The sequence below is a fragment of the Dromaius novaehollandiae genome, chromosome 4, assembly GCF_036370855.1.
Source record: "Dromaius novaehollandiae isolate bDroNov1 chromosome 4, bDroNov1.hap1, whole genome shotgun sequence".
Classification (NCBI taxonomy): Eukaryota; Metazoa; Chordata; class Aves; order Casuariiformes; family Dromaiidae; genus Dromaius; species Dromaius novaehollandiae.
In genome coordinates this window covers 83,910,198-83,934,544 of record NC_088101.1, presented here as the reverse complement: position 1 = coordinate 83,934,544, position 24,347 = coordinate 83,910,198, and the positions used below count along the sequence as shown (strand labels likewise).

General features: G+C 38.2%; 1 protein-coding gene across 5 annotated transcripts in view; it reads left to right on the top strand.

Moving 5' to 3' along the window:
• CTNNA2 (catenin alpha 2) overlaps window positions 1-24,347 on the top strand; it is a 466,069-nt gene that overhangs the window by 104,411 nt on the left and 337,311 nt on the right. For all 5 annotated transcript variants that reach the window (XM_064511622.1, XM_064511625.1, XM_064511624.1 and 2 more), the window contains 3 exons: window positions 12,097-12,263; window positions 15,568-15,687; window positions 17,951-18,217. In XM_064511622.1, coding sequence (XP_064367692.1) covers window positions 12,097-12,263; window positions 15,568-15,687; window positions 17,951-18,217 — 554 coding nt within the window. The remainder of the gene's footprint in view (window positions 1-12,096; window positions 12,264-15,567; window positions 15,688-17,950; window positions 18,218-24,347) is intronic.

Here is a 24,347-nt window from a genome sequence, read left to right as displayed (position 1 = left end):
AAATTGCCCATGAATACTTTAGTCTGGGAAATTAAAAATAACTTTTCAAGCCAGAGGTAACAACTGTACCATAGCAATAATGGAGACCAAAAAAAGGGCAGGAGGAGGTGACTGTAAAATAGATCCCAGACTATTTATGAAGAAGATGAGAAGATTATCCACTATTGACTGTGTTTGGAGGCAGGGAACAAAACTTGATGCTCTAAGAATCCTTCCAGTCCTGCACACAAAATAACTGAGCGAAAAGATTGGTTGAGTGCAAGGATCATACACAGTACTTATGTTATTTAGGTCTGTCCAAAGGATGCCTTGAGTTTGCATAGCAGGACAGACTTCTCATTTCCTCCTTTGTTCACTTGTCTTTGTTTCCACCATCCTTTCTTTTTTCCTGTTTCCCCCTTTTTTTTCTGCACTTCTGCCATAATTTTCCTGACTAATCCAATCTCCTTTTTCTGTGTTTGCCTCAGTGAAAGCTAAGGAAGCGTCAATTTTGTGCAATGCAGCCTGAAGTAGAAATACTCAATTAGTTCTAAATATGCTAGTGTAGATATCTGAAACACTCCAGCAAGGCTAACATGGAAATCTGTATGGACTAATTTACCCACAGACAAGTGCATAGGATAGACTCAGCTGATCGCTAGTTCTGATAGTCAGCCACAGGTTTTATTGCTTTTATGTTTCTTTATATGCTGCTTCTGTGACACCTATGCTTGCAGCTCTCTGTACTGCTTGTCCTTTTCTGTTCTCAATAAATAATAATCATTAATAATAATATCTTATTTATAAAGCTTTTATTATCCCAGAGATCTGTCTATCGAATTCTTTGTGTCAGTGGTGGTCCATGATCAGCTCTGTGTTTTGATTCTGGCATCAGAAAACAATTCAGCAGTATCAAATGAGGGTATCTGTTCATTTGTCTGCACACAAGCTCTCGCAGTTTTGAAACGTTCATGGCTGTGAATCATTAGATAAGGAGCTATGTTATATCAGCACCTGCATGGTATACGAATTCCAGCTGAAAATGGCAACAAAGTGTGATAGTGTTAATATTTTACCAAATCTAGTTGAGATCAAAGATTATTATAGTCTGTTAAAATTCCTTTTTTTAAATGTAATTTCTAACTAAGGAAAGATGAGCCAAAAAAAAGGTTAGCGTTCGTGTAGGTTGATGCTTCGGGCATCGTTCCAGGAATCTTTGCCAATTTTTTTACGGTGTAAAAATAATAGCGTTAGGTTTCAAATATAGGTTACCAAAAAAGATCATGTGTGCGGATTATGTGAACAGGTAGTAGAAATAAAATAATTTAGTTTTCAAACGTGCTATTGTGCTTGCTCTTGTTTTATGTAAACCTGCAGTGCTGTCGTTTGTTTGCATTCTTTGCTGTCTTCTCTCTTTTTTTCCCTTATCCTAAGGCCTATACCATAGATGCTCTCTATCCTGGTGACCCTCAGCAGTCTGCTTTTCTCCTTTTTCTCCTTATCTTATACTGGAGTACTTTTTTTAATTTCTCTGCTCCATATCTTGAGTGCAGAACTCGAAAATTGTCTAACATGAGCACGCCTGTTCTCCTAATCCCAGTCCAACAGCTTCCCTAGGGTGCTGTGGTGAGGCTGTTTCATCTTCAGCTGTGTTTGTTTCCCACGTTTTCTTTTAACCACATTAAAAATATGCGCTCTGCCTCTATCGTTTTCATAAAATCTCCCCGTTTCCTTTATCTCACGCTCATCAGGAAACCCGTGGTGAGCGGCAGGCAGCAGTGACTCTCAGTAGCATTCCCTCACCTGCAGTGTGCCTGCAAATAAGCTCTGCTCGGAGCCAGGTGGTCCCCGCTTCTCTTATTGCTTCTGTGGAGTCATTCATAAACAGAAACTAAATGAGTAGAAAGAAGAAACAGCAGCAGTTAGCAGGGATACAAAGCGGTGCAAAACTCCCCCCCTAAAACGTGTAGTGGCTTCATCATATTACCATCAATCTCATCCGCCTACTCGCGATGCTGCCTGTGAGTTGATGTTACGTCTCCGTGGTCCTTCGATACCAAGTAACTTGCTGCGCCTTCCATTCCCAGAGCCCATTGGAAAGTTTGGATAAATTTCATCAGAAAATGTGGCATGCTGGAAAATATCAGCCCTTTGAAATGGAAGCTTATCTCCAAAAAAATCCATTCCAACTAAGCTCTTCACCGAGGAATTTTTTCATGTGATCACAGAGGATGATAGAGCTGATCCTCATTACGATTTTGAATTCCAGCTAGGAAGAATGTGAATGGAGCGCACAGTGCCTGGGGCACAGATATATACCCACGCGCTTGCTTGGCTAAACAGTATGTATAAGCCTCTTTAAGCCACAGAATGAAAGTAATATCCAGAATGATGGAATCTAAACCTGCCTAATGCAGAATGCTACAGTAGTTTTCTTGGAGGGCTCCCTTTTTTATGCCTGGTGGAAAATCTGTGCCTGCTTTTCAAGTGTTGCTCTTTCTGTAGCTGATATATTTCATTCAAGTTTATTAATCACAGTTCTCTTTTTTTTTTTCCATTCATGAATTCATATGCAGAAGCCCATTAAATGATTAAATTCAAGATTTTAATTGCTAGGAGTCTTAGCAAAAGATTTTTCTCCTTCAATTACATCTGTTTTGGTCCTTTTTTACAATAATTATTTTAATATATGTTGCATGCACAGTTCATCAAAAAGATGGCAACTTTTCCAGCAATTGCCACTACAGTTATTTGAATAATTTTGTCATATTTATGTGATGAAATGTTCTATTCAGTCTGAATGTGCTTCTTGTCTCAGTTCTGTAGAGGTCTGACTGGCAAAGCTTCTTATATTTAATAAGAAAGCTCATTTTTTTTTAGAATAAGAATGGAAATTTAGAATAATTATGGAAAATTTTCACTTTTAAGGCTGTAGTAGACCAAAGAAAATAGTAGACTCCCTGCAAGATTGAGTCATGTGCTCCAGTGTCTTGCTGCATGCCAGAAGTCCTTGCTGGTTCTTCCTGATGGTTGGAAGATGGTCTGAAATACCTGAATGAGCATCCCAGGTTCCCTCCTGACTGCAGCTTGAGAGCAAGCTAGCTCGTGTACAGAGACCAAATTATAGCTCATTTGAGTTTGCCTGTTTAAATTTGTTTCAGTGTTTATTGACATCAGAAGTCCAGTGTGTTTTCAAGTTCCCTAGCATAACTTTACACTTCTAAAATGTTCATGTGAAACTCTCCTGTTCAACAGTGGAGGTTTTTCAAAGGCCAATTTGGTAGATCCCTAAAAGATGATAAACTGCAGAGTAGCTGAGAGCTGCAGACAAAGAGGGATAAGAAATGGTGAGGTATTCTCACATGAAAAACATTTTTTCTTAATTGAAATTTAATTAATGTTTTATTGTACTTGAGTGTATCAATGATGTTTCAAAGGCACTATTATCTGACGATTAATTAGAAAAGTTCTTTCTAAAATATAGTGTTTGTGAAAAGACTGTTTTAGATTGTCATAGTTCCATGGCTGAAGTATCTTAAAGTTGTATATTCTCTTTTACTGTCCCTCAGGAAAATAGTAGTTTGCATAATGAAAATCTATGCATTTGAATGGTCTGTGGAGGGAATGAAATGGTGTGCTTTCAGAGCTAAGTGTGCATGCTGGATCTAAAATGCATACTAGCTTTACAGATAGCCTGTGTGCTGTAAAATACATAATGATTCACCTCTCATCATTATAATGCGAATGTCAAATGTAAAGTGAGTCAAATTTAAGTGAACTAGATTGTCTATCTAATCAATTCCAGAGGGACGCAGCTCCAGTGGCTGAAATTTAATGTGAAAATATCAAGCTTAGATCATATATGGCCTCTTCTGGCCTCGAAATCTATTAGTACAATGAGAAAAGTGGCCATTCTTCCAGAGAAAGAGAACAAAATCCCAACTGCAAATGAAAAGGGAAATAAATCGAGGGGACATACTAATATGAGATTTAAAGGGAAGGGATTGGGGGAAGGGAGATGAAGACTTAATAGCCATTCATGGCAGCCTTTGGGAATTCTGATTATTATTTTTAGTGCACATGTATATATAATAAATATATGGCATTCTTAATTATGAAAATACTCTCAAAATGCCTTCAATTTTTTTAATGAAATGATTATACAATCTCTGAACAGAGGTCACTTCTCAACTGCACTGATTTTTGTTATGGAAAATGACAGCCATTTTAAAGTACTGTAAATACAATATGACATTTTAAGATAGGAAGTAAATTCATATATGATTTATTAGGTAGGAGGAATAAAGACAGGAGGAAGCAACCATTAGAAATTGGAATTAGACCATTATTCCTGAATTATTCAGAAAATCGACTGTTGGGAAGTATATTAGCATGGTCAGTACCTGGTCCTACCCTCTTTTTTGTGTTGTGCATTCCTGGACAAGTCCAAAGGAGATAAAACTGCAAATCTTTGCATGCTGACGGGTTTGGTTTTGTTTGTTTTAATAACACGATCACATCCCATGAAGTAAGGATAAAGAATTGCTTACATTATTTAAAAACAGCCTATTAGCAGCTATGGGTTGTTCGCTTCTGTCGTATTATCATTTATATTAAATTTATATTAAAACCGTGTTCTGTATGGAACTTGCAACTCCATTTGGGACTATAGACTTATCCTTTAGAATATCTTTGTAACAATACTCTTGCTCTAATTAAAAAGACAGACCTCTAAAGTACTTTAATTAGGTCATGGATCAGTTGTCACATCTTTTTATCTTGGACATGTAGGACAAAAGACAAAATCTGAAAGAGATGGATTAATTAGATCACAACTTTATTAATGTCTCTCATTTGAGAACTGCTCAGGACAGCACATTCAATCAAGATGTCATTGCTTCCTTAATTCTTTCAGATACTTGGAGTATTGTCAGCACCCTTCACTGATCATAGTTCTTCTCTAGACTGTGAGTCTGTGCCCACCACCTTCTCTCTCTTAGGAGATGCTTCAAGGTTTTGGAAAAATGGCAATTGCTCAGCATTTTAGCCATTAGGAACTTTAGTCCATTCCACCTTCTCTTAATAGACCTACCATTAAGTCTACTTATAGATCCAAAAGTTCCAGTAGCCCAAACTAATGGGCTTATGGAGTGAGAACATTCACTGGACCCCAGAAGAAGAAGGTGCCAGCAACCAGTGTTGATACCTCTCAGCCATCCATTTCCCACTTTTTCCTTTATACTCTCCCTAACAACTTACAATAGATGAAAATAGCAATTGCTTTTTTGGGACATGGGTCAGAAGATATCTTCTTCACCCATGATAGGTTCAATAAATGTTTTCCATAAAGAGTGCTGTATAAAAGTGCACAGCTTTTCTGTGTGTATCCTAGTGGCAATAGTTGCTTGCTTGCATCAGGGTGAAGTGAAGAAATTTAACATAGGGGATTTGATCTAGGCCTAAGAAAAACAAAATCCCTTTTGTCATCTCTTGTAGGCTTATGGCTCTCTCTTCTGTCCATCTGTTTGGAAGTTGTCTAGTATACATACAGAACTGCAAAAGTAGTATTCCAGAGTTTTTTTTATTATTATTATAAAAAAAACCTAAGTGAATTTATTCTTATTGTTTATCTTCAAGAAAAATTTTACTGATAAATTTAGAAGTCATTCTTATTAATGGGAAGCCTACGTCATCTTTTGTTTTCTGCCTACATTTTAAAAATATGCACGTAAAATTTCATTGTAAAAATTTCACCATTTCCCTAACCTGCAGATGCGTTCAATGTACTGTTTATACTCTTTTTCAGATCATCAAATTATGTTTTAACTAAATGTGCATATTTTACATTGAACAGAAATACAGTAGGTACTTATTCCAAAAGTAGCATGCTTCTCTGCTGTCTCTTGAAATGAATGTTAGCAATCTGTTTTCTAGTGATAATATCCACCCCCTTGAAATGTGGATGTCATTCGTTACTTGTTTTAATTTCTCTGCCTTTAATTTCTGCTATGCCACTACTTTATTATTTTATGAAATATATCTATGTCTACAGGACTCTTTTTACAAATCACGTGAAATCAAATTCATAGTCTGTCACTGAAATACTATACATGTTACAATTATTTTTCAAAGCGTTTTCCGCCTGCAAAGACAGTAGTCTTTGGCATTTGTCTGACCTGTGACAAGACAGTTCAGCTTGCTGAGCAAGTAGAAAATGGGTAAGATTTTGTCAGATTAGCTTTCTGCCAGCTCACAGAAAACTGGCTTACCATAATGCGAAATGATCACCAGACCTGGCACAGTGAATGAAGCAGGAGCGTGTATGTGTGTGTCAGGGGAGGAGAAGGAAACACAATTATGGTAGTTCTTAGTCACGTGTCTGTAGAGAATTGGAAGGGAGTAGATCATCTTGACTTCCACTGTTAAGAAACTGTACAGGTCTCCTGATCTTGTTCCAGCACTGTCATAGTACCAAAGCTCCTGGTGCTGCTGAATATCTGGGGGAAGGAGAGAGGAGACTACAGATGGAGACTACACAGCCTTTCTGGGCAACCTATTCCAGTGTTTGACCACCTTTACAGTATAAAAGTTTTCTCTTATGTTTAAACAGAATTTTCTGTATTTCAATTTGTACACGCTGGCACTTGTTGTTTCACTAGGTATCACTGAGAAAAGTCTGGCTCTCTCTTCTTTACTACCCCCCCATCAGATGTTTATAGACACTGGTAAGATCCTCCCTGAGCTTTCTCTTCTCCTGGCTGAAGAGTCCCAGCTCTCTCAGCCTCTCCTTGTATGAGAGATGCTCCAGTCCCTTAATCATCTTTGTGGCCCTTCACTTGACTTGCTCCAGTATGTCCATGTCTGTCTCTCTTGTGCTAGGCAGCCCAGAATGGGAACCAGCACTCCAGATGTGACCTCACCAGTGCTGAGTAGAGGGGAAGGAATATCTCCCTCAACCTGCTGGCAATGTTCTTAATGCAGCTGAGGATACTGTTGGCATTCTTTGCCATCAGGGCATATTTCTGGCTCATGGTCGACTTGTCCTTCAGGAGCCACAGGTCCTTCTCTGCAAAGCTGCTGTCCAGCTGGTTGGCCCCCAGCCTGTACTGTTGCATGGGGTTATTCCTCTCCAGGTGCAGGACTTTGCACTGCCCCTTGTTGAACTTCACGTGGTTCCTATCTGCCCATTTCTCCAGCCTGCTGAGGTCTGTCTGAATGGCAGCACAACCATGTGATGTATCTACTACTCCTCCCAGGTTTGTTTTGTCTGCAAACTAGCTTGAGGATTCACTCTGTCTAGTAGCTGAGAATGATATCTCCTAGAAAACTGCAATTCTTATTACATGTATTCCAAAATGTAATATTTTCATAGCACTACTGAAATGATTGTAGTAATGGATGTTGTGTGCAATAAGAGGAGAATGAAATACTGCCTTTAATCTGTCATTGTTCATCACAAAAATGCAGGAGGCAAAAAGGGGATAATAGGAAACAGTGGAAGAATAAGACTTATTTAAATCAAAGGACAAATGAGGCATAAGAAGAAATGGATATAAATTAGCTACAAATACAGTTAGTATGGAATTAAAGTGTCTCTAATGAACAAAAGTGTGACATTCTGCAGTTCATTTTGGGAATGAGTTTCCTACTTCCAGTAGGACTAATTGGGGTTAAATATCTTTGCTGTTTCTAAGATGGAAGTTTGATAAGTTTATGAGAGTAGTTATTATCATATTAAGATTATTATTAATTATATTATGACATGACTGTCTGCAGTAACAAGGAAGCAGACCTGATGACTCAAGATGTCTGTGTTTCTTACACTGACCTAATTTTCACTGAAAGTAATTTAATACAGCTTTGCAGAGCAATTTGAATAGAATTTGGAAAGAAATGGAAAACTGAAAGTAAAGGTTGTTTTTTTTTTCTGTTAAAAAGGTTTCTTTGAAAAATAATTTGACTAGTTGTAGCTTCAACATTGCCTTTGGCCTAAGAGTAGCTTGATACCACTGTTGTACAAAGATAAAAATATGTTAATTGACACTGATAGATGATCCCTCCTCCTCAATAACATTTGGCTTTCTTGATTATTAGATTTTAAATTGTGAACTAATCGTACTTCATGTGCTTTAATCAACCATCTGTGAACTTTTATATTAAGACTTTTTTGTTTTGCTTAACTGTTTATAGATATTTAATACTTTCTGCTTGATCATTTAGGAGAGGATTCATTTTACTTAACTCGAGCTTTCTAACATTAAGTATCTAATGTACTGGACTGAGCTTCTGTGGTCAATGGAAAGAGAGAGGTGTACACCAAGAGAAGGGATTTATCCCATCCTAACATATTTACAGCAGGTATGCAGGATGAAATGCCCTCTAGAGCTATGTACCTCTCTTGGATATGAGAGGTGTTGAAAAGGCTAAAAGACATCTACATTTGTTTGGCTGAATAGCTGTCTGCACTTTCTTGGCTGTACAGCCAATGGAGACCCAATAAACAGCGTGAACTGTGACATGTAGCTCATATGTAAAGACCTAAATTTAGGTGGTCTTAATACATGAATTGAATCCTGCCCTGTTTTAACTTTAAGATGAAAAGGCTAGATAATAGAAATACAGGCCTTAATTACTGATTATGTGAATTTGGAAACCGATGTGAGTTATATGTTTCTTCCTCAGACTCTAAGACTTCAGACTTGAAGAGACTCATTAAATTTTTAAGAAAATGGCTACTTGCTGAATTATATAGAATTATAGTCTGGTCTCACGTACCTAATGCTCAAACAGGAGCAGTTATAACATTGACAGGAAAGCTGACTCAACACTCATTAATTCTTTCTGTAAATTGTGGTTATTACCTTTGTGGATCTGAAAAAAACCCCATCATGTCAATGTAAAAGCTGACAAATTTCCTACAATAAGGCTATGCTTATCCTATGTGAAGTTTATCGAAAAGTACTTTTTGCTGTTGTCTTATTCCTTGCATATTCTCCTAATAGGGATAATTCCATTTTGTTATAGTTGAGCTCTGAATCTCTGCTTTATATCTTTTAGCCAAATCTAGAGTTTTTGCTGTTTGCTAATGAAATTTCATCCAATCCTTGTATATGTTTATTTTATGGATGAGGTAGTGCTATATGAAGAATCCTAAGCATATCTTGGATGGCATTTCCAACATCGAACCCTCCCATGTCCAGGATAAAACTCTCTCTTGTCTTTAGTCAGCTTCAGAGCTGTTTTCCCATTACAGAAAAGTGAAGAATTTTCAAATGTATTTTGATGGAAGCCCTGGCTTAGTCTGATAAAGGATTTTGAACCCTGGAAACAGTAGTTTCCACAATAATATTTCTATTCCTTAGTTTGCAGAAGACCTTATTAATTGAAGGAAAGTATATGACATTGTTAGTAGTAGTGCAAAAAACCTGACTTTTTGTTGGCTGGGGTTTACATGGGGATACGTTTTGAGTTGGAGGTCTAAGAATTATTTCTTGCATGGCTTTGGACAAATGATTCACCTCTGTTTTTCAGAAGTGGCCACTTTTATGGCTATCATTTTGACCCTCCACGTATTCTCCCTCTCCCCACTCTGCTTCATTTTCAAATATGTTTGCTAGTTATATCTCCTGGCATAACCGAGGGCTAAGATAATTTCCCTGCTTGCTTTTCTGATGCCGCTGGTCATTTGCTGAAGAGTCTTTCTTTCATAGTTCAATGTAGTATTCATCTGAAGCTACAGACTGATAATTTGGCCCAGATCCATAAAATCTTTTTAATACTACAGCGGAAGTCGAGCAATTCTTAGGCATCTGAGTCCAAAGTGCAAAGCTTTTTTTGGCTACTTCATCTTAAAGATGGCTAAAGCTGAAGTACTTTCCCATACTGAAAGTTTTGTTGATGGGACTGCTCGGAAGCACTTCCATCTTCTCTCTATCCAGCTTGGAGCTTAGATACTGGAAAGCCCTGTTGGGCTTCATACCTTTGCGTGTATTCCCTTGGGTTCAGTCAGGTAGGCATGTGGCATCGGCCTCTGTATGAAAAGCTGTGGTAGCTGGGTTTCTTTAACAGATGCCTGAAGATAAGATGATGGCTTCCCAGTTGTTGCACTGGTTAGATGAATCCTGTCTTCCACATTCTGGCTTAAAATCCCATGCCAGGAGATTCAAATCTACCTCTTCACCTATGTGCTAGACTCTATGGTCATTTAGTTTTTCACTTTATATGGAATATTTTGAGTTAGTGACTTATAAATAAAATGATTATCAGTGCTTTCATACCCAATTATTAGCGCGCTCAGAGCCAAGAGCTGTCGCTGGATTTTCCTAATGAGTGTTAATTTAAAATGAATGTCAGAAAATTGTCTGTCACCTCGGAGTTCATTGCTGCTAGTTTAAGTGATTTTTGGCACACAGGTGAAATGCTTGGGGAGTTAGGTACAACAAACTCTGCAGAAACCATGGTCCTTTCCTGCAGAGACCAAATAGAACTTCGATACTGCAATGCTGAGCAATGTAACATTTCAGTGTGTTTAGAAATTTGTTTTGTAGGGATTGTTTATTCCTTGTCTTAAAAAATAAAAAAATAAAAAAAAATCAGAGTTTTGGCAACCTTATGGAAATACAGGGAAGCTACACAACCACAGAAATAAATGACTGGGATTTTTCTACTGAAATTGTGTATTACCAACTTAGCCAAGATACACTGCACACAAAATGACAGTAAAAACATGTACACAAATTACAGTAAAAACATGTAATCCTAATGGTGATATAATAAGAAAAAGACTTCTGGTCGGAGGTCTTCACTGTGAGTGTCTAAGGCTCTCCTGCACTGTTTGCACTGACTTTTGGGAAGTGAAGCCATCTGAGATTTTTTTGAATGTTGTTATAATGTTCTTAAAAACATTGTAAATATGGTTTGAAATACGGAAACCCATCTTTATTAATTTGGCTGCTCAGAGATCAGCTTTCGTTATATGAATAAATAAAACTCTGGTTTGAAAAGAAGGTCACAACAAACCCATGTATGGAAATAGCAGAAAGTTTATGATTTAGTTAAAGAATGCTGAATTTTAAAAAGTAACTTGGGCATGGAGCTTCCTTTCAGCACAGCGGAACCGTCTAAGGAAAACTAAGTCAATAGACTATCTTAAAAATCTATTTTAACTTGGTATAGTCACAGCATAATTCCTAATAATATTTAGGCTGCGTTATTTTAAATACTTTGAACTAGTCTACACAGCAAAATGCAACACATTTTGGAGATCCCCAGGCTGAGTAAAGCTGCAAAGCAGCAGGGCAATCCTATAAAAAGAAATAAAAAGAAAATCTGCTAACCTTTTAGAATCAGTGAATTTTCCTGGGAGCTTGAGTTTTTGGGGCTTTTGCTGTGGGTGGGTTTTTTTAGTTTTGGAGTTTTTTTTACTTCTGTCCACCCTCTGTATCTTCATAACCCATTGCAACTCGGGTACTGCTTGAGAATTTCAATGTTAGGATGGGAAGGGAGTTTTAATGAAAAATCTTTTTTACATAACGGTATGCTTAGGATCTCTTGCTATCAATGGATATTCTTTTGAGTGTAAACCATGTCAGTTATATTAAAAGTCGGTGAAAGCTTTATTCTGGCTATTAAATTTCTCCTCAATAATAACTACAACAAAAAATGGGTTGTTTCCCACTACAAAAATGCCTTACGATCTTTGGAAGGAGCTTAATATATGAAGATTTAACAAAACAAAATAAACATTCCATGTACCAAAAAACCCAGTGAAGTTAGTCCTTAAAATTTTTGATTTACTTACTGAGCACTGTATTAAATTTGTTGAACTCCTTGAGGCCCTGGTGTTGAAATTAAACAGGGATAATGTGTCCAGGCGGCACCATGGCTGGTTTGGTCTACAGGAGGGGATTTTGGTTGTGCGGAGAGGGGCGGCTGGGGGGAAATCGGGGTAATTTGGCACGGTGAGGAGGCAGAGCGAGTCCTGCAGACTGGAGAGCAAAGGCATTACAGCAACGGTGATCACGTATTTTCCCGACAGCTGTTAATTCATTCAGTAAATTGTTTATCCTTTCTGCAAAAGCGTAACACCTTTCTTTAACGCCGCTGTTTGAATTGCAGGTGAAACGATGAGGATCGCCTCTTCGGAGTTCGCGGACGACCCGTGCTCCTCGGTGAAGCGAGGCACCATGGTGCGGGCGGCGCGGGCCTTGCTCTCCGCCGTCACGCGCTTGCTCATCCTGGCGGACATGGCTGACGTCATGAGGCTTCTCTCGCACCTGAAAATTGTACGAGTCTTTAACTTTCGGTCTCTTTTAGGCATGTTTTGTGTATCGATGAGCACTGAACACACAACTAATCCGTTCCACTGTTCACATTTCTATTCTGTTTTTGACCTGTTTCACTGTTTTCTTAAGAAAGTGCTGGGCAAGAATTAGGATTTGACATTTCTACTTTAGTCTCGTTAATTTTCTGATTTCGCAGAAGTTAATTTTTGGAGGCCTAAAATCCAAGTTGCTGGATGTGTTCAAGGACTGACCTACCAGTGCTGCTGAGCAGCTGCATTTGGGTAACTCGCCTTGACGCTTATTAGGCTGGTTTAGCGGCTCAGCGCTTGTAACGTGCTGCTATCTTGTGGCAGAGTGCAAACACTGCAGTTGTACTTTTTTCCCCCTCTATGCCTTTGCACAACTGCTGGATGCATCACAAGAGTGACCCTTTATTTGGGAGTGAGACAACAGTCCAAGTGCCTAATCCAGTTATCAAAGGGTAAAAATACAATAAAGAGCAATTACAGATTGCTAGATGGTTTGCTATAGAATTATATTCACTTTTGCCTGCTACCATTCGGCTGTTTGTGAAAGCATGTTAAAATGCTTTGTAATTGCAACAGAGAAATGTAATTTTTTCTCTTTTTTTTTTCTCTATTTATTGGACTCTTTCAGTGTCTGTTGCACAAGCAAGCGCACAAAATCCCTAAAACAGAATGAAGTTCTGCAGAAACTCACGTAGATATGTAGAGTCTGCAGAGTCCATGTGTGAGCTTGGCAGAAGGGATGGCAAATTATCTTTTTCTAATTTTTTTTAATGGCTGTCCAGAAAGCATTTCCTTTTCTTGTTGTCTTTTAACAGTGTAACCTTACAACAAGATTCTGTTTTTGCAAAGAGAGGAGAAGCTTTCAACTGCCGAATTGCGCTGATGAACTAAATCGTTTGAAAGCAGTTTTTTTTGTGAAAAAGGCAGATTCTTTTCTGCGTGGGTTCTAGCGGGCTCTGCTCCGATGAGCACAATGCTGTTCTCGCATGGTCAGCCCATTGCTGTGTGCCTGTGTGCAGAGCTAGCGCTGTGGATCCTGAAAATGCTTTTTGTTTTTTCTCCCAGTATAGTACCCCACAGGGTTCGAATTCAAATACTCCTTTGCTAATGAGACTGACTCTTAGTATTATGAACAACAGGTTTTCTAAATATTATGATTAAATTCCTGTTCAAGCTGTTGCACAGGTAATGAGAAATACTCCTCTCACATCTGAATTTCCGCCACCTTTTATAGCAGTGTACTGTGTTATGTAGAACATAAATGTCCTGTACTCTTTTGTAAGTGGCTGTATTTACTTGCACAGTTTGCATGCTACATTTGTAAGGGCAGGGTTTGGCAATGTGGTTCGTAGTCTCTGCATTTGTCAAAGATTTTTTTTTCTTTTGAAGACTCTAACCTCCTATTTTGAAGAACCCAGACATCTCTGGTTCTTTTTATCAAAATTCAATTTAAAGGCCTTAAATTTGATTATGTTTTGCAGGTTAAAAGGGGTAACTTACCTCTGAGGATTGACAGTATAAATATTTTTTGTATCGTTCTATTAAGCAAAGTAGTTTTAGCCCAATAAACATTAAATCACTAGAAAAAACATTGAAAAAATTGACAGTGGGATAGCTTTGACCCCAAAGTAACATGCAAAGACTGATGCAAGATATCCTGAAAATTAATGAACTAAAATCATTCTGCATATCAAAGTTAAGAAGCTTGATTTATACAGTTGGGATCCTATTTTATTACGCTTCAGACTTCGTGAGGAATAGTGCCTTTTAATCAACGTGTTGGAGTGAGTATGGGCATTTGCTTTGCAGAAGGACGCTCTGCCATTTCATTCAGATTATATTTTGCTCTCTTAAAATTAATACTAATATTTATTGTAGTGAAGCTTGTGTCAGCACTTTCAAAATAGCATATACTAATATAGTATGCAGTGATGGTACAAGAAATTATGTAATTTTGCAATTATGAATCTATTGTAATTAACTGCACACTAATCAGAGGAATACATGTCTGTACAGTTGTGCGTAGTAGTATTCTTTTGAATGTAGAGATGTTGTTCGAAATTGAATTTGTAAAGGTAATTTTATATTTTTTTAAAAAAAAGAGGGTTCTGTGCTCATGTCATTTCAAATGCTTTTCATATCCAGTTTATTCATTTCAGAGTTTCATAGGCCTGAGCCCAGGCTGACACAGTAGAGAAGGATCTACATCTTTCAAAATCAGATCGTCAGAGTGCAACCTAACAAATCCTCTAGCAGCTTGATTTAATAGCGGCTGGCAGGACGTACGAAAACATGTATCAGTTGGTCATGCCTGTGCTTGTCATTACCAATATGCTAAGGATGAAAGATTGAGGTAGTTTAGTGTAAATGTTTCTTGATCTGAAAGAAAGATGTTCATGTTTCAGTGCATTCTCTTTTCCTCCAAATACCTGATCATTCGGAAGCCGTTACCTATAGGCTCTCTAAAACTGTAAACTGAGCTGGTTTGACATGTGTTCCTTGCTGGCGTGCAGAACCCAGTGAGGAAATGAGATACGGACATTTTAGGAAAGAAGAAAAAATGTTCCTTGGAACAGAAAGTTAATTTGCATAGTAGAAAAGATGGTAGATTTTGGTGTGTCAGGGTAGTTGTTCTTCCTGCTATGGGCAGTGTTGGTGTCCTAAGCCTTTGGGTAGCCATTCAGATGGCACTGGAAAGCTGGTAGGACCCAATTCGATAATACAGTGATGCTCCCCCCCAACTATGATGGCAGTCGGATAGTTTCACCTTACAAATCTATTCTTTTTTCATTTGCTTTACGAAGATACAATATTATTGATATATCAGGGTAAATTTAAATACCTACAGTATGTTTCATTTTCCTTTTTTAAAGTTATTTTTCATCTACGGTTAATAACTACCCTTTGCTTTCACATAAAGCATCTACAAGACATTAAGAACGTATCTACCTCTTTTGTCTTAAAACCCACAAGTATTAAACACTTCATCTTGTAAATGTGAGGGGTGAAATGAATATAGTTATGTCTTTTATATTAATTATACATGATAACAAAATACAGTTAATGGAAAGTAATGCATGATGACATTCGGACAGCTTTTATATTAAGAAATCTAATTAAAGTCAGTGGAAATATTGTGAAGCCACTATTCAGTGATGGACCTGAGAACTAAATTGGGTCCATGTAGTAGAGAGTAATGGCTAGAACAGTTAGAGACTTTGTCAAAGCATGCAGCTGGATTGAAATGCTAACCTGGCTGATATATTACTTTCTAGGTGGAGGAAGCACTAGAAGCAGTGAAAAATGCAACAAATGAGCAAGACTTAGCAAACCGTTTCAAAGAGTTTGGAAAAGAGATGGTCAAACTGAACTACGTGGCTGCTAGACGACAACAGGTGAGTGTGTTTTAAAGCAGTGATTGAGAAAATGAGTCATGGCTAAAAAGAACTTATGTTTTTGTTATGCTCAAGTCTCTCTGGTTTAAAATGTCCGGTAAGTAATTGCTGTGCCATGGCCTATAATTTAATCATATTGATTTTTCTGAATAGGATTAAATTTTTCAAAATGCGGTTAATTTCTTTAAGAATATATTTCAAGTGGCTTCAATTAATAATGGAACAAAGGGTGAGAAGGCGAGTGATTCAAAAGGTTATGGGTAGTTTTCATGTAATGATTATTCCAATTTAATTCTAACCTATGCTGATTTGAGGTCACTCTGGCAGCTGGAAAATGATGAGCTCTTGGGTAGTCTAGTGTATTTCAAGTTCAGGAAGAACAGAAATCTAGTTTGTGTTCAAAAATAACATTGTTAATTTTCAGATACTTGAAAAGACAAATACCTCATTCATTCATTACTAAAGAAGACAGAAAAAAGACAGGAAAGTCATTATAATTCAATGCCCAAAATTATACATCCTTGCATTAAACAGAACTTTCTCCTGAGGACTGTTCTTTTTAAGAGTCCAGACAGTGCTGTAATTGTGGAGTTATATAATGTCTCTTCAATTATGAGTGAGTAACACTAACTATTCAGATGTATAGTCCTTATATTCCATAGGATTCCAGATTTAGAAAGATGGTTTTTCCCATTCATCTTTTATTTACCTTATTTTCTGCATTACAATAATAGCAGTCTGTTTCTGTATCATTACTATATTTTTTACAAAATGTAACATTTTCATAGTTATAAGGAAAATAAAAATTTAAAAATATAGTTGCTATATGAAAGTGCTGTTCTGTATGTTCAGATACTTAGTTTTTGGATGTATAGTTAAAAAATGGGATAAAGGAAGAAGTGAATAGCAAAAAAAGAAGTGAATAGCAAAAAAATATTAACCTTTCAAAACTTACTTCTTATGAAGTATTTTGCCTGTAACGTGGCACATATAATTGTGGAAAATCTTGACAGTAGAAGCTACTACTTAAAAGATGTTCATACCCCTTTCTTTCATCTCTTCTATTCTGAAGCCTGGTAGAGATTTTAGGACTTTAGTTCTCTCGGAGACCTGTATCCGTCAGTCACCTGTGGTAGAAATTGGCCAGCGGGTAAAACCTTTAAACCTAGAATATCTGGCTTCTTTTTAAATTTTGCTGTAGATTATGTGTGTGAACACAAGCAAACCATTTACCTCTCCAAACTTCTGCGTTCATAGTTTTAAACAGAACTTAAAATAGAATGCTTTCTTACTCCTTATGAATATTGTTAGACTCTGCTACCTAATATTTGAAAGGCTTTCATGAGCAGTGTGATGTACCCTATAAATAAATAAAGTCATGGGTAAAATAGCAATAATATACTGCCATCTAATTCTGGTGACAGAAGATAATGCAGAGTATCTAATGTTGCTTGTAGTCAGGGGAAACGAGAAAGTATATGCGATTGAAACAAAATAAATAGAATGAAATGTATGAAAACGGGAGGAAAATCTGAAAGAAAGATCTAATATGCTGGGAAGCCCCCAGGCAAAACATCTGAATGCATGGTAGTAAGACCAAGGAAAAGGAAACATTTGACTAGCCCTAGGCTTCAAGGAAAAAATAACTTTTAGAAGGAAGCCACCTCACGGAAAATTCAGCATTCTTAAGAATCATCAAAATATGTTTGGTAAATTAAACAAACATAATAGAAATAATTATATATGTAACAAAAATAATGAGGAAGATACTTACATTGCCTTTATAAACCAGAAATGTATCCATCCATACATGGCTTTTCAGGGCGATTTCTAAGGGTTTCTCTTATGATGGTTTGAACAGGGCATAGCTGCAGTACTTACACAAATATGGCACTTGCTGCAACAGGAGTGTCACACTCCCACTGCCTTTATGGAATCAGCAGACTCAACCCAGTCAATCAGGGAGAGTAATTTTGAATGTTTTATTTAAATTTTCTGCTGGCCTTTGGATAGGGGAAGCGTGCTGACTGATACGAAGAGCTTCTGAGCAGAATATGACAGCTTTAGTTATGCAGGAGGAGTGGGCTTTCTTCGGCAGGAGCGACTTTTCTTTGGGATTTATGGTAGATTGTGTCGTAAATTCCATCTCTGCAAAATCACAGGGTGCTCTAATAGTTGCAGGGACGCTTAAACTGTATGGGCGGTGCATTCTAACACTAAAGCTTGAATTTACAATTAAAAATTATGTGATTTTTCTGTATAGGAACTGAAAGATCCTCACTGCAGGGATGAAATGGCTGCAGCTCGAGGAGCTCTGAAGAAGAACGCCACTATGTTGTATACTGCCTCCCAAGCGTTCCTCCGTCACCCTGATGTAGCAGCCACTAGAGCCAACAGAGACTATGTCTTCAAACAAGTGCAAGAAGCAATTGCTGGCATCTCCAATGCTGCCCAGGCCACCTCACCCACCGATGAGAACAAGGGGCACACTGGCATAGGAGAACTTGCTGCTGCTCTGAATGAATTTGATGTAAGTATCGGAAGTGTATGGAAAATGAAGTGTTTTTCCGTGAAATCTACAGTGCTTTTAACTAAACAGGTTTTGAACAGGACTTAAATTTCCTTTTGCATTCAGGTTCATTTTCTTAGACTGAAGCAGCAAGTTTCAGACATTCATTTGTCTTTTATTTGAGGAACGTTTGTTTGCTACTGATGGGCTCAGATTGCAAGGAGTTAAGTGTGCTCATATACTATGGCTATGATAGAGAGAAAGAAGTCTTCTTCTGCTTTGGTGTTCTTGAAAAATCTAGCCACAATAATTCTAAATAATGCAAAGGCCGATTAATTTGACAATTAACTTCTGTGACCAAGATAATTTTTTTTATCTGGTTAGTGGAATAGCAGAATCAGATTTGTCCAGCATGTCAGGAAGAAAGTTAGAACAGGAAAATAAAGGTGGTGGTGGAGCTGAGCATCCCAGAAACATGAACATTCAACTTGTTTGCTGAATCAGGAAAGATGTTCAACAAAGATATGAGTAACGCGTCTTTCAGAGTTGATACCAGTCACTTTAGCTGCAGGGGAGGTGCTACAGCTTCTGTACCAGCAAATAGCTACAGCTTTGCTTTAATAACTTTCTTAACAGTTAAATTTCAGTTAGTTGTTTATTAATTAACATTTAACTTTTTAAAGGCTAATTTCATTGCTAGTCTTGTCTTGTGACTTTTCCCCATCCCACACTTGATGACCTTGTTTAGAGAATGGAAAACCTTAACGGCAGACAGTATCTGAAAATGTTTTTTTTCATTTCATTCTGACTTTTAAAAAAGGAGTTGTTAAGATTATTCTTGGGTAACACCCTTTCGTCTTAAAGTGATGCACAAGGTTGCAATCCAAGTACCTGTCACATCCACCAGAGCTACTCTGTCCTGCTGTGCTTAGGGCTGAAAGTAGAAATAGAGCGGGTGGTTCATCTCACGGGGTGGTGGAGTGGGCCTCTGTTCTGCAGCTACAGCTTGCGGTTGTTGGGTCCACTTGGGAGGTGGTAGCAGAAAGGGGGAGCTGATAGGATCCAGGGAAGCTGGAGGGTTGAGTAGGACATTGCAGAAATGCAGGGAATGAATATACAGATAAGAGCAAAAGGGAAATGAGGACAGAGCTGGCAACACGACAGCTAAAACTGTGCGGACGGAAGCAGTAGGAGACAACCTGGCTGGTGACGCGGGAGCAGAAGAGAACATACTCTGTTAATGTCAGGCTGCTTCATGTAGTGCACAGGGGGAGCTGGGCCCTGGCAATGAGTCAGGGTTGCATGAAGGTGGACTGTTAAACTTCCTCCTTCACTGGCCCAAAAACTTGGAAATATGGTGAATGAAAAGAAATTGCAGGAAGTGAAAGGCTGGTAAAACCATTCAGTGGAGTTACTGCAGGACCTAGAGATGGAGTCGATTTTCAGCATGCTTTCCATTCCTTCCAAATAAAGGAAACAGCACTGCCTGCATTGACTACATTGATTTATATATATATATATATATCTATAGTTCTAGGTCTATATTTTTTCCTGTGAGACTATTGTAGGTTAAGATTTAAAGAATTCATCATTGCATCTGGTGCCTTCTCAGGTCACGGTTTTAGGTCCCTGACTGGTAAGATCCTGAAATAATATTCCTGTTTGGTCTGATTGTACTGTGGCTTTTGTATGGGACTCTGTCAAACCTCTGCTGTCCATAACATGCGAACAGTAACTGGAAGCATGTGACTCTTATCAGTCTCAAACTGATGATGCTACCGCTATCTGGAAAAGGCTGCTGCTCAGTGCAGAGAGTCACTGTGCTTCCCCACAGCCTGCAGTTCATTGACTCACGGCTCTGTGAAGACTTTGCAAGACACCTGATACTGTCCCCTGCTGCTTTGTGAGAATATTTGTTCATCGTTTTCTTTTGCAGGTAAAGTCTCTTCCACTTCACGTGATGTTGCAGGCATCATGCATTACATACCTGAGGCATATGGACATAGTATCATGCTCTATTCACAATTACTTGTGCAATAACACCCTCTGTTTTCTGAGAATTTTCTCTTCCTAATTTTAAGAAACGAAGGTTTCCTTCTCTGATTTACTGAGGATACAAAGATTTAAAATACTGTTTTATTTTCTTCCTACCTATGTTTCCTATTTTGCCTGCCTGCTTAGCTGTTGAATGAGATTTATTTGGACTTAATTTTGCAAGAGAAACATCATTCCCTAAACTCCAGAGAAAGCCTAAATTCATAGCTGCAATTGTGAGGTGATTCTGAAATTACCTTTCTGTTAAACAAGCAAGAAAGCAAGCAAAATTACCAGACTAGTTAGTTGTACTATAGGTAAAAACATGATGGAGAAGAAAATGTCATTTTTTAATGGCAAAGTATTACTTTAACAAGGAAGATTATATTTTCCAGTGAACATATTTTTCAGAGTGTTTATTATACATCATCAGTCATGTTAATTGATGTGAATTTGTATTTGGTATGGAGGGCATGATTAACCTCGTATTGTAGGACAAGGTAATTCTTCTATATTAAAAATAAGCATTCAGATTTTCCGTAACATTTAACTTTTCAGGCTTTGTTTTTGCAAGCTTCAGAATCAGCATTCTGTGGCTTTAGCACTTTAAAAAATTGCGGTGTAAATTACTTGAATGCTTTGTGAGTCGAAATTTCACCGCAGGTAATTTATATTACTCTGTTTTAAACACTTCAGCTATCGTCTTCAAATAGATGTCATGTTAATTGTCATATTCTTTACCACAATGATTTGTGGTATAGTCACCTGTGAGTTATTAGCAGCAGAGTCTTTTGAAAGAGTTATCATTTACTGTGTTCTTTTAGATAATTTATGTAGAAAAGAAGCGAGTTCATGAATCTGTTTCTAATCAGAATATGCTGCTTTGAAGTATTGTTTGAAGCAGATTGATGAAAATTACAGTAGTGTTTAATGCCTTGTTTCTTATTCTTTAATTTAAATACTCTTGCTTTAATTTTAAGTCATTTAAATCCAGATATTTCTAGATAACTTATTAGTAAAGTTTATTGTATATTTTATGCTTGTTAAAATTCTTTGTTCTTTCTTTGACTAATGGTGCACACTTTATCTTCTGCCTAAATTACTGTTTCTTTGAGATAGAGAAACCATTATGTTTGTTAAGAGCTTAGTGCAAAAATATCATGTTTGCACTGAGCAAACGGTAGTGAGAAGAAGGACCACAACGTTCGTGCTAGGTGGGGACAGAGATGGATGGCGACTCCACTCTGGTGAGGAGCTGGCAGTGGGAAAGAGGTAAAAAATACACACAGCATGAGACAGGCTAAATAGATGCAAAGCCCACATTGGTGGGGGGCAACGGAGAGGGGCAGTGCCAGGGCGAGACGGAGTTGGGCACTGGGGATCTCCAGCTATCTGGAGCATGCCTCTATTTCAAATACGGAGTTGAGACCATGGTTTCTTAGTTTCTAGAAAGAGAGCTGTGTTGGTGAGATGTGCTGACGATGCTCAAAGTGGCAAACACTGATAACATTCAAATTCTGGGTGCTTCGGCTAAGGCACCCTAAAATACGTAAGTTCTCAAACAATTCTAACAGTTTTGCTGTAGCTTTCGATGTGGAAAATGAGGGTAATCCTTGCAGGAGGCAGTGACAGTAGGTTTATCAAAGTTTTGTTAATACCAACATTTTTGCGATGAGTACACCATAGGCATCCATAAAAAGGAATATTTCTCTGTTTGGAGCAAGACTTGGATTGTCTGCAATAAATTATCTGTCGAGGATAAAATAAATAAATAAAGCCATTGGCTTAGGAAAGGGAAAAATAACAGCGCTAAAGGGGCTGGGGGGAAGAGTAACCAAAGAAATCAACCCCCCTCCCTTCCTCCTCTGCCAGAACGCAAGCCATGAAGGTCTGCATCTCACTCTGGAAATTTGTAAAGGTGGTCTTGATCTTGACGTTTTCTCATTTTGGGGTGTTTGACTTTGCAGCCATAATATTCCTCTAAGAATATAATTTTAAAGATGTAATTAGCTAGAAATTGAAATGGATCCTTGCATGTCATGGAAAGGTCAGGAGGTTCTCTTTGTGGTGTTTACCACGTTTACAGATGTTGTTTACTCTAACAAGATACGTTTTCCCCTTGCAACCCATCTCCTTTTTTCCATTGAAGCTAAAAGCAAACAGCTGTCAGCTCTTGTGTTGCTCCAGGAAGAAAATATTACAGCTGATGGCACCGTTTAGCTGACTTTCTCCTTGAGTTTTGTGGTATAAATATATATTTATATTTATATATATATAACAAATTGGCAAGTTCAGTATCTATGAATGGCATAAAATTATATTGTATTCATTAAAAAAAATACATAGTATATATATTTTGCTCCCATTTAAAGACATGTTAATTCAAAAGACATAGCCTATACTTGACGTTATCTTCATATTCCCATGTCTGGTCTGCATGTGTGCTCATGCACATTTGTCTTTAAGGTGGCCTGTCAGCAACCTAGATCCATGTTATGCCTTTCACGGACGTGCCTGTGTGTCACCCCTTTGTTGTGTGATTTCAAAATCATACCGAGTCTGGAATGAATATGGAAATAATTTGGTTTATAGTGGAAGAGATCTGGCTGAGAACTGGGAGAGATGGTTAAAATTATTCTTGGTTTTCCTCCATGAGGTATTTCTGGTTTTGGGAAAAGCCCTGAGGGTACTGAAAATATACCACACGTTCCTTTGTGAGAAGGATTTGGACAGCAGACTCTTGGACAAAGTAACTCAGTCTTTAATAATTTTTTGAGCAGTGCAAGTCTACCATTTGAGAGATGACTACTTTTTAGCAGAAACAAAGTGTCTGATGAACTAAGTGGTCACTGTCCTTCAGGCCGTAAAATGAAGTTTATACTAAATAAATGGACTACCACAACATATTTTTCTGAGACATTAATAATGCTTTGAGAATATTTTGCAGGGCTAGTGCATGCAAAGTTTCTTAAATGGAGTGACAGATCTAACATACACGTAATGAAAAAAATGCATACTAAACTATAAAGACAGAATACACTTGTGCAGCAGTACCAGAGGTTGCTTTTGTTTAATGAAAGTGAGAGGAGTCCAAATGTGAAGTAATGGTAGTGGGCAGCAGCAATACAGTATCTTACAGTCATTAGGTGACTACTTTTCCAGATGTTGTAACCAGAGTCAAGAGTAATAGATGTTCAGCCTGGAGATGGATCCCAGAATGCTTGTGGAATCTCAATTGATTTGTAAATAGCTTCTTCAGCAAAGTGATTTGTGATGCTGGAGATAAATTGACTGAATAGGAAGTTTAAAATAAGAATGGGAACATGTTTGTTTCAGTGCTGAAATCATAAGAAACAATCACAAAAATATCATTGAGCATCCCGCATAGAAATGGAAAACTAGGTTAGTTTTGGGTCCATTTTCTGGGGAAGGATATTCAATTTGGGTGCATTTCTGTAGTGTATGGTAGCAGCAACCCTATGCTTCAAGAGCTCCTAGTCTGTGATGTATTTGGGCACTTTTTGTGCTCTCTGAGGTTCTCCATGGGGCAAGGATTGGTGCTTTGTAGGAGAAGGTAGGTTGGGTTTGCAATCGCCTCTACAAGCGTCCCCGTGTTGCCAGCCCCTGTGTACCCTGCTTGCATGCTTTCCTGCACAGTGTCACGTTCGGACTCGTGGCCCCATGCACGTGTGACTGCTGCAGGAGAAGCGCGTGTGACATGCTCTTGAGCCTTGAGTGGTTTATAACTCGCAGACTGACTGTTACTCTCATATTAAGAAAATACGGAACAGCAACACAATGATGAATTTTACAGGATACCCAAAAACTTTACATGTTCACAAGCAATACGTTTGAGGATGCTGAATTGCCCCCTCAAAAGAGGAAGTAGCAGGATAGGTTTTCCAGGTCCTGATGGCGATGAAGAGCCTAGCCTGCCGTTTCCTCCGCATCACTGCTGTCCCACCTCCCAAACGCCCCTCCAGCTGCCCCCTCGTGCCCACTGCAACCCCTCTGTGTGCTGCCATCGTCCGAATTTCCCTTCATTGGACACCGGAGGGGAGGACGTGGAATGGGTGCCCTTTCTGCCTTTCAGGCAGGAGCAGCTCTCAAGGGAGTT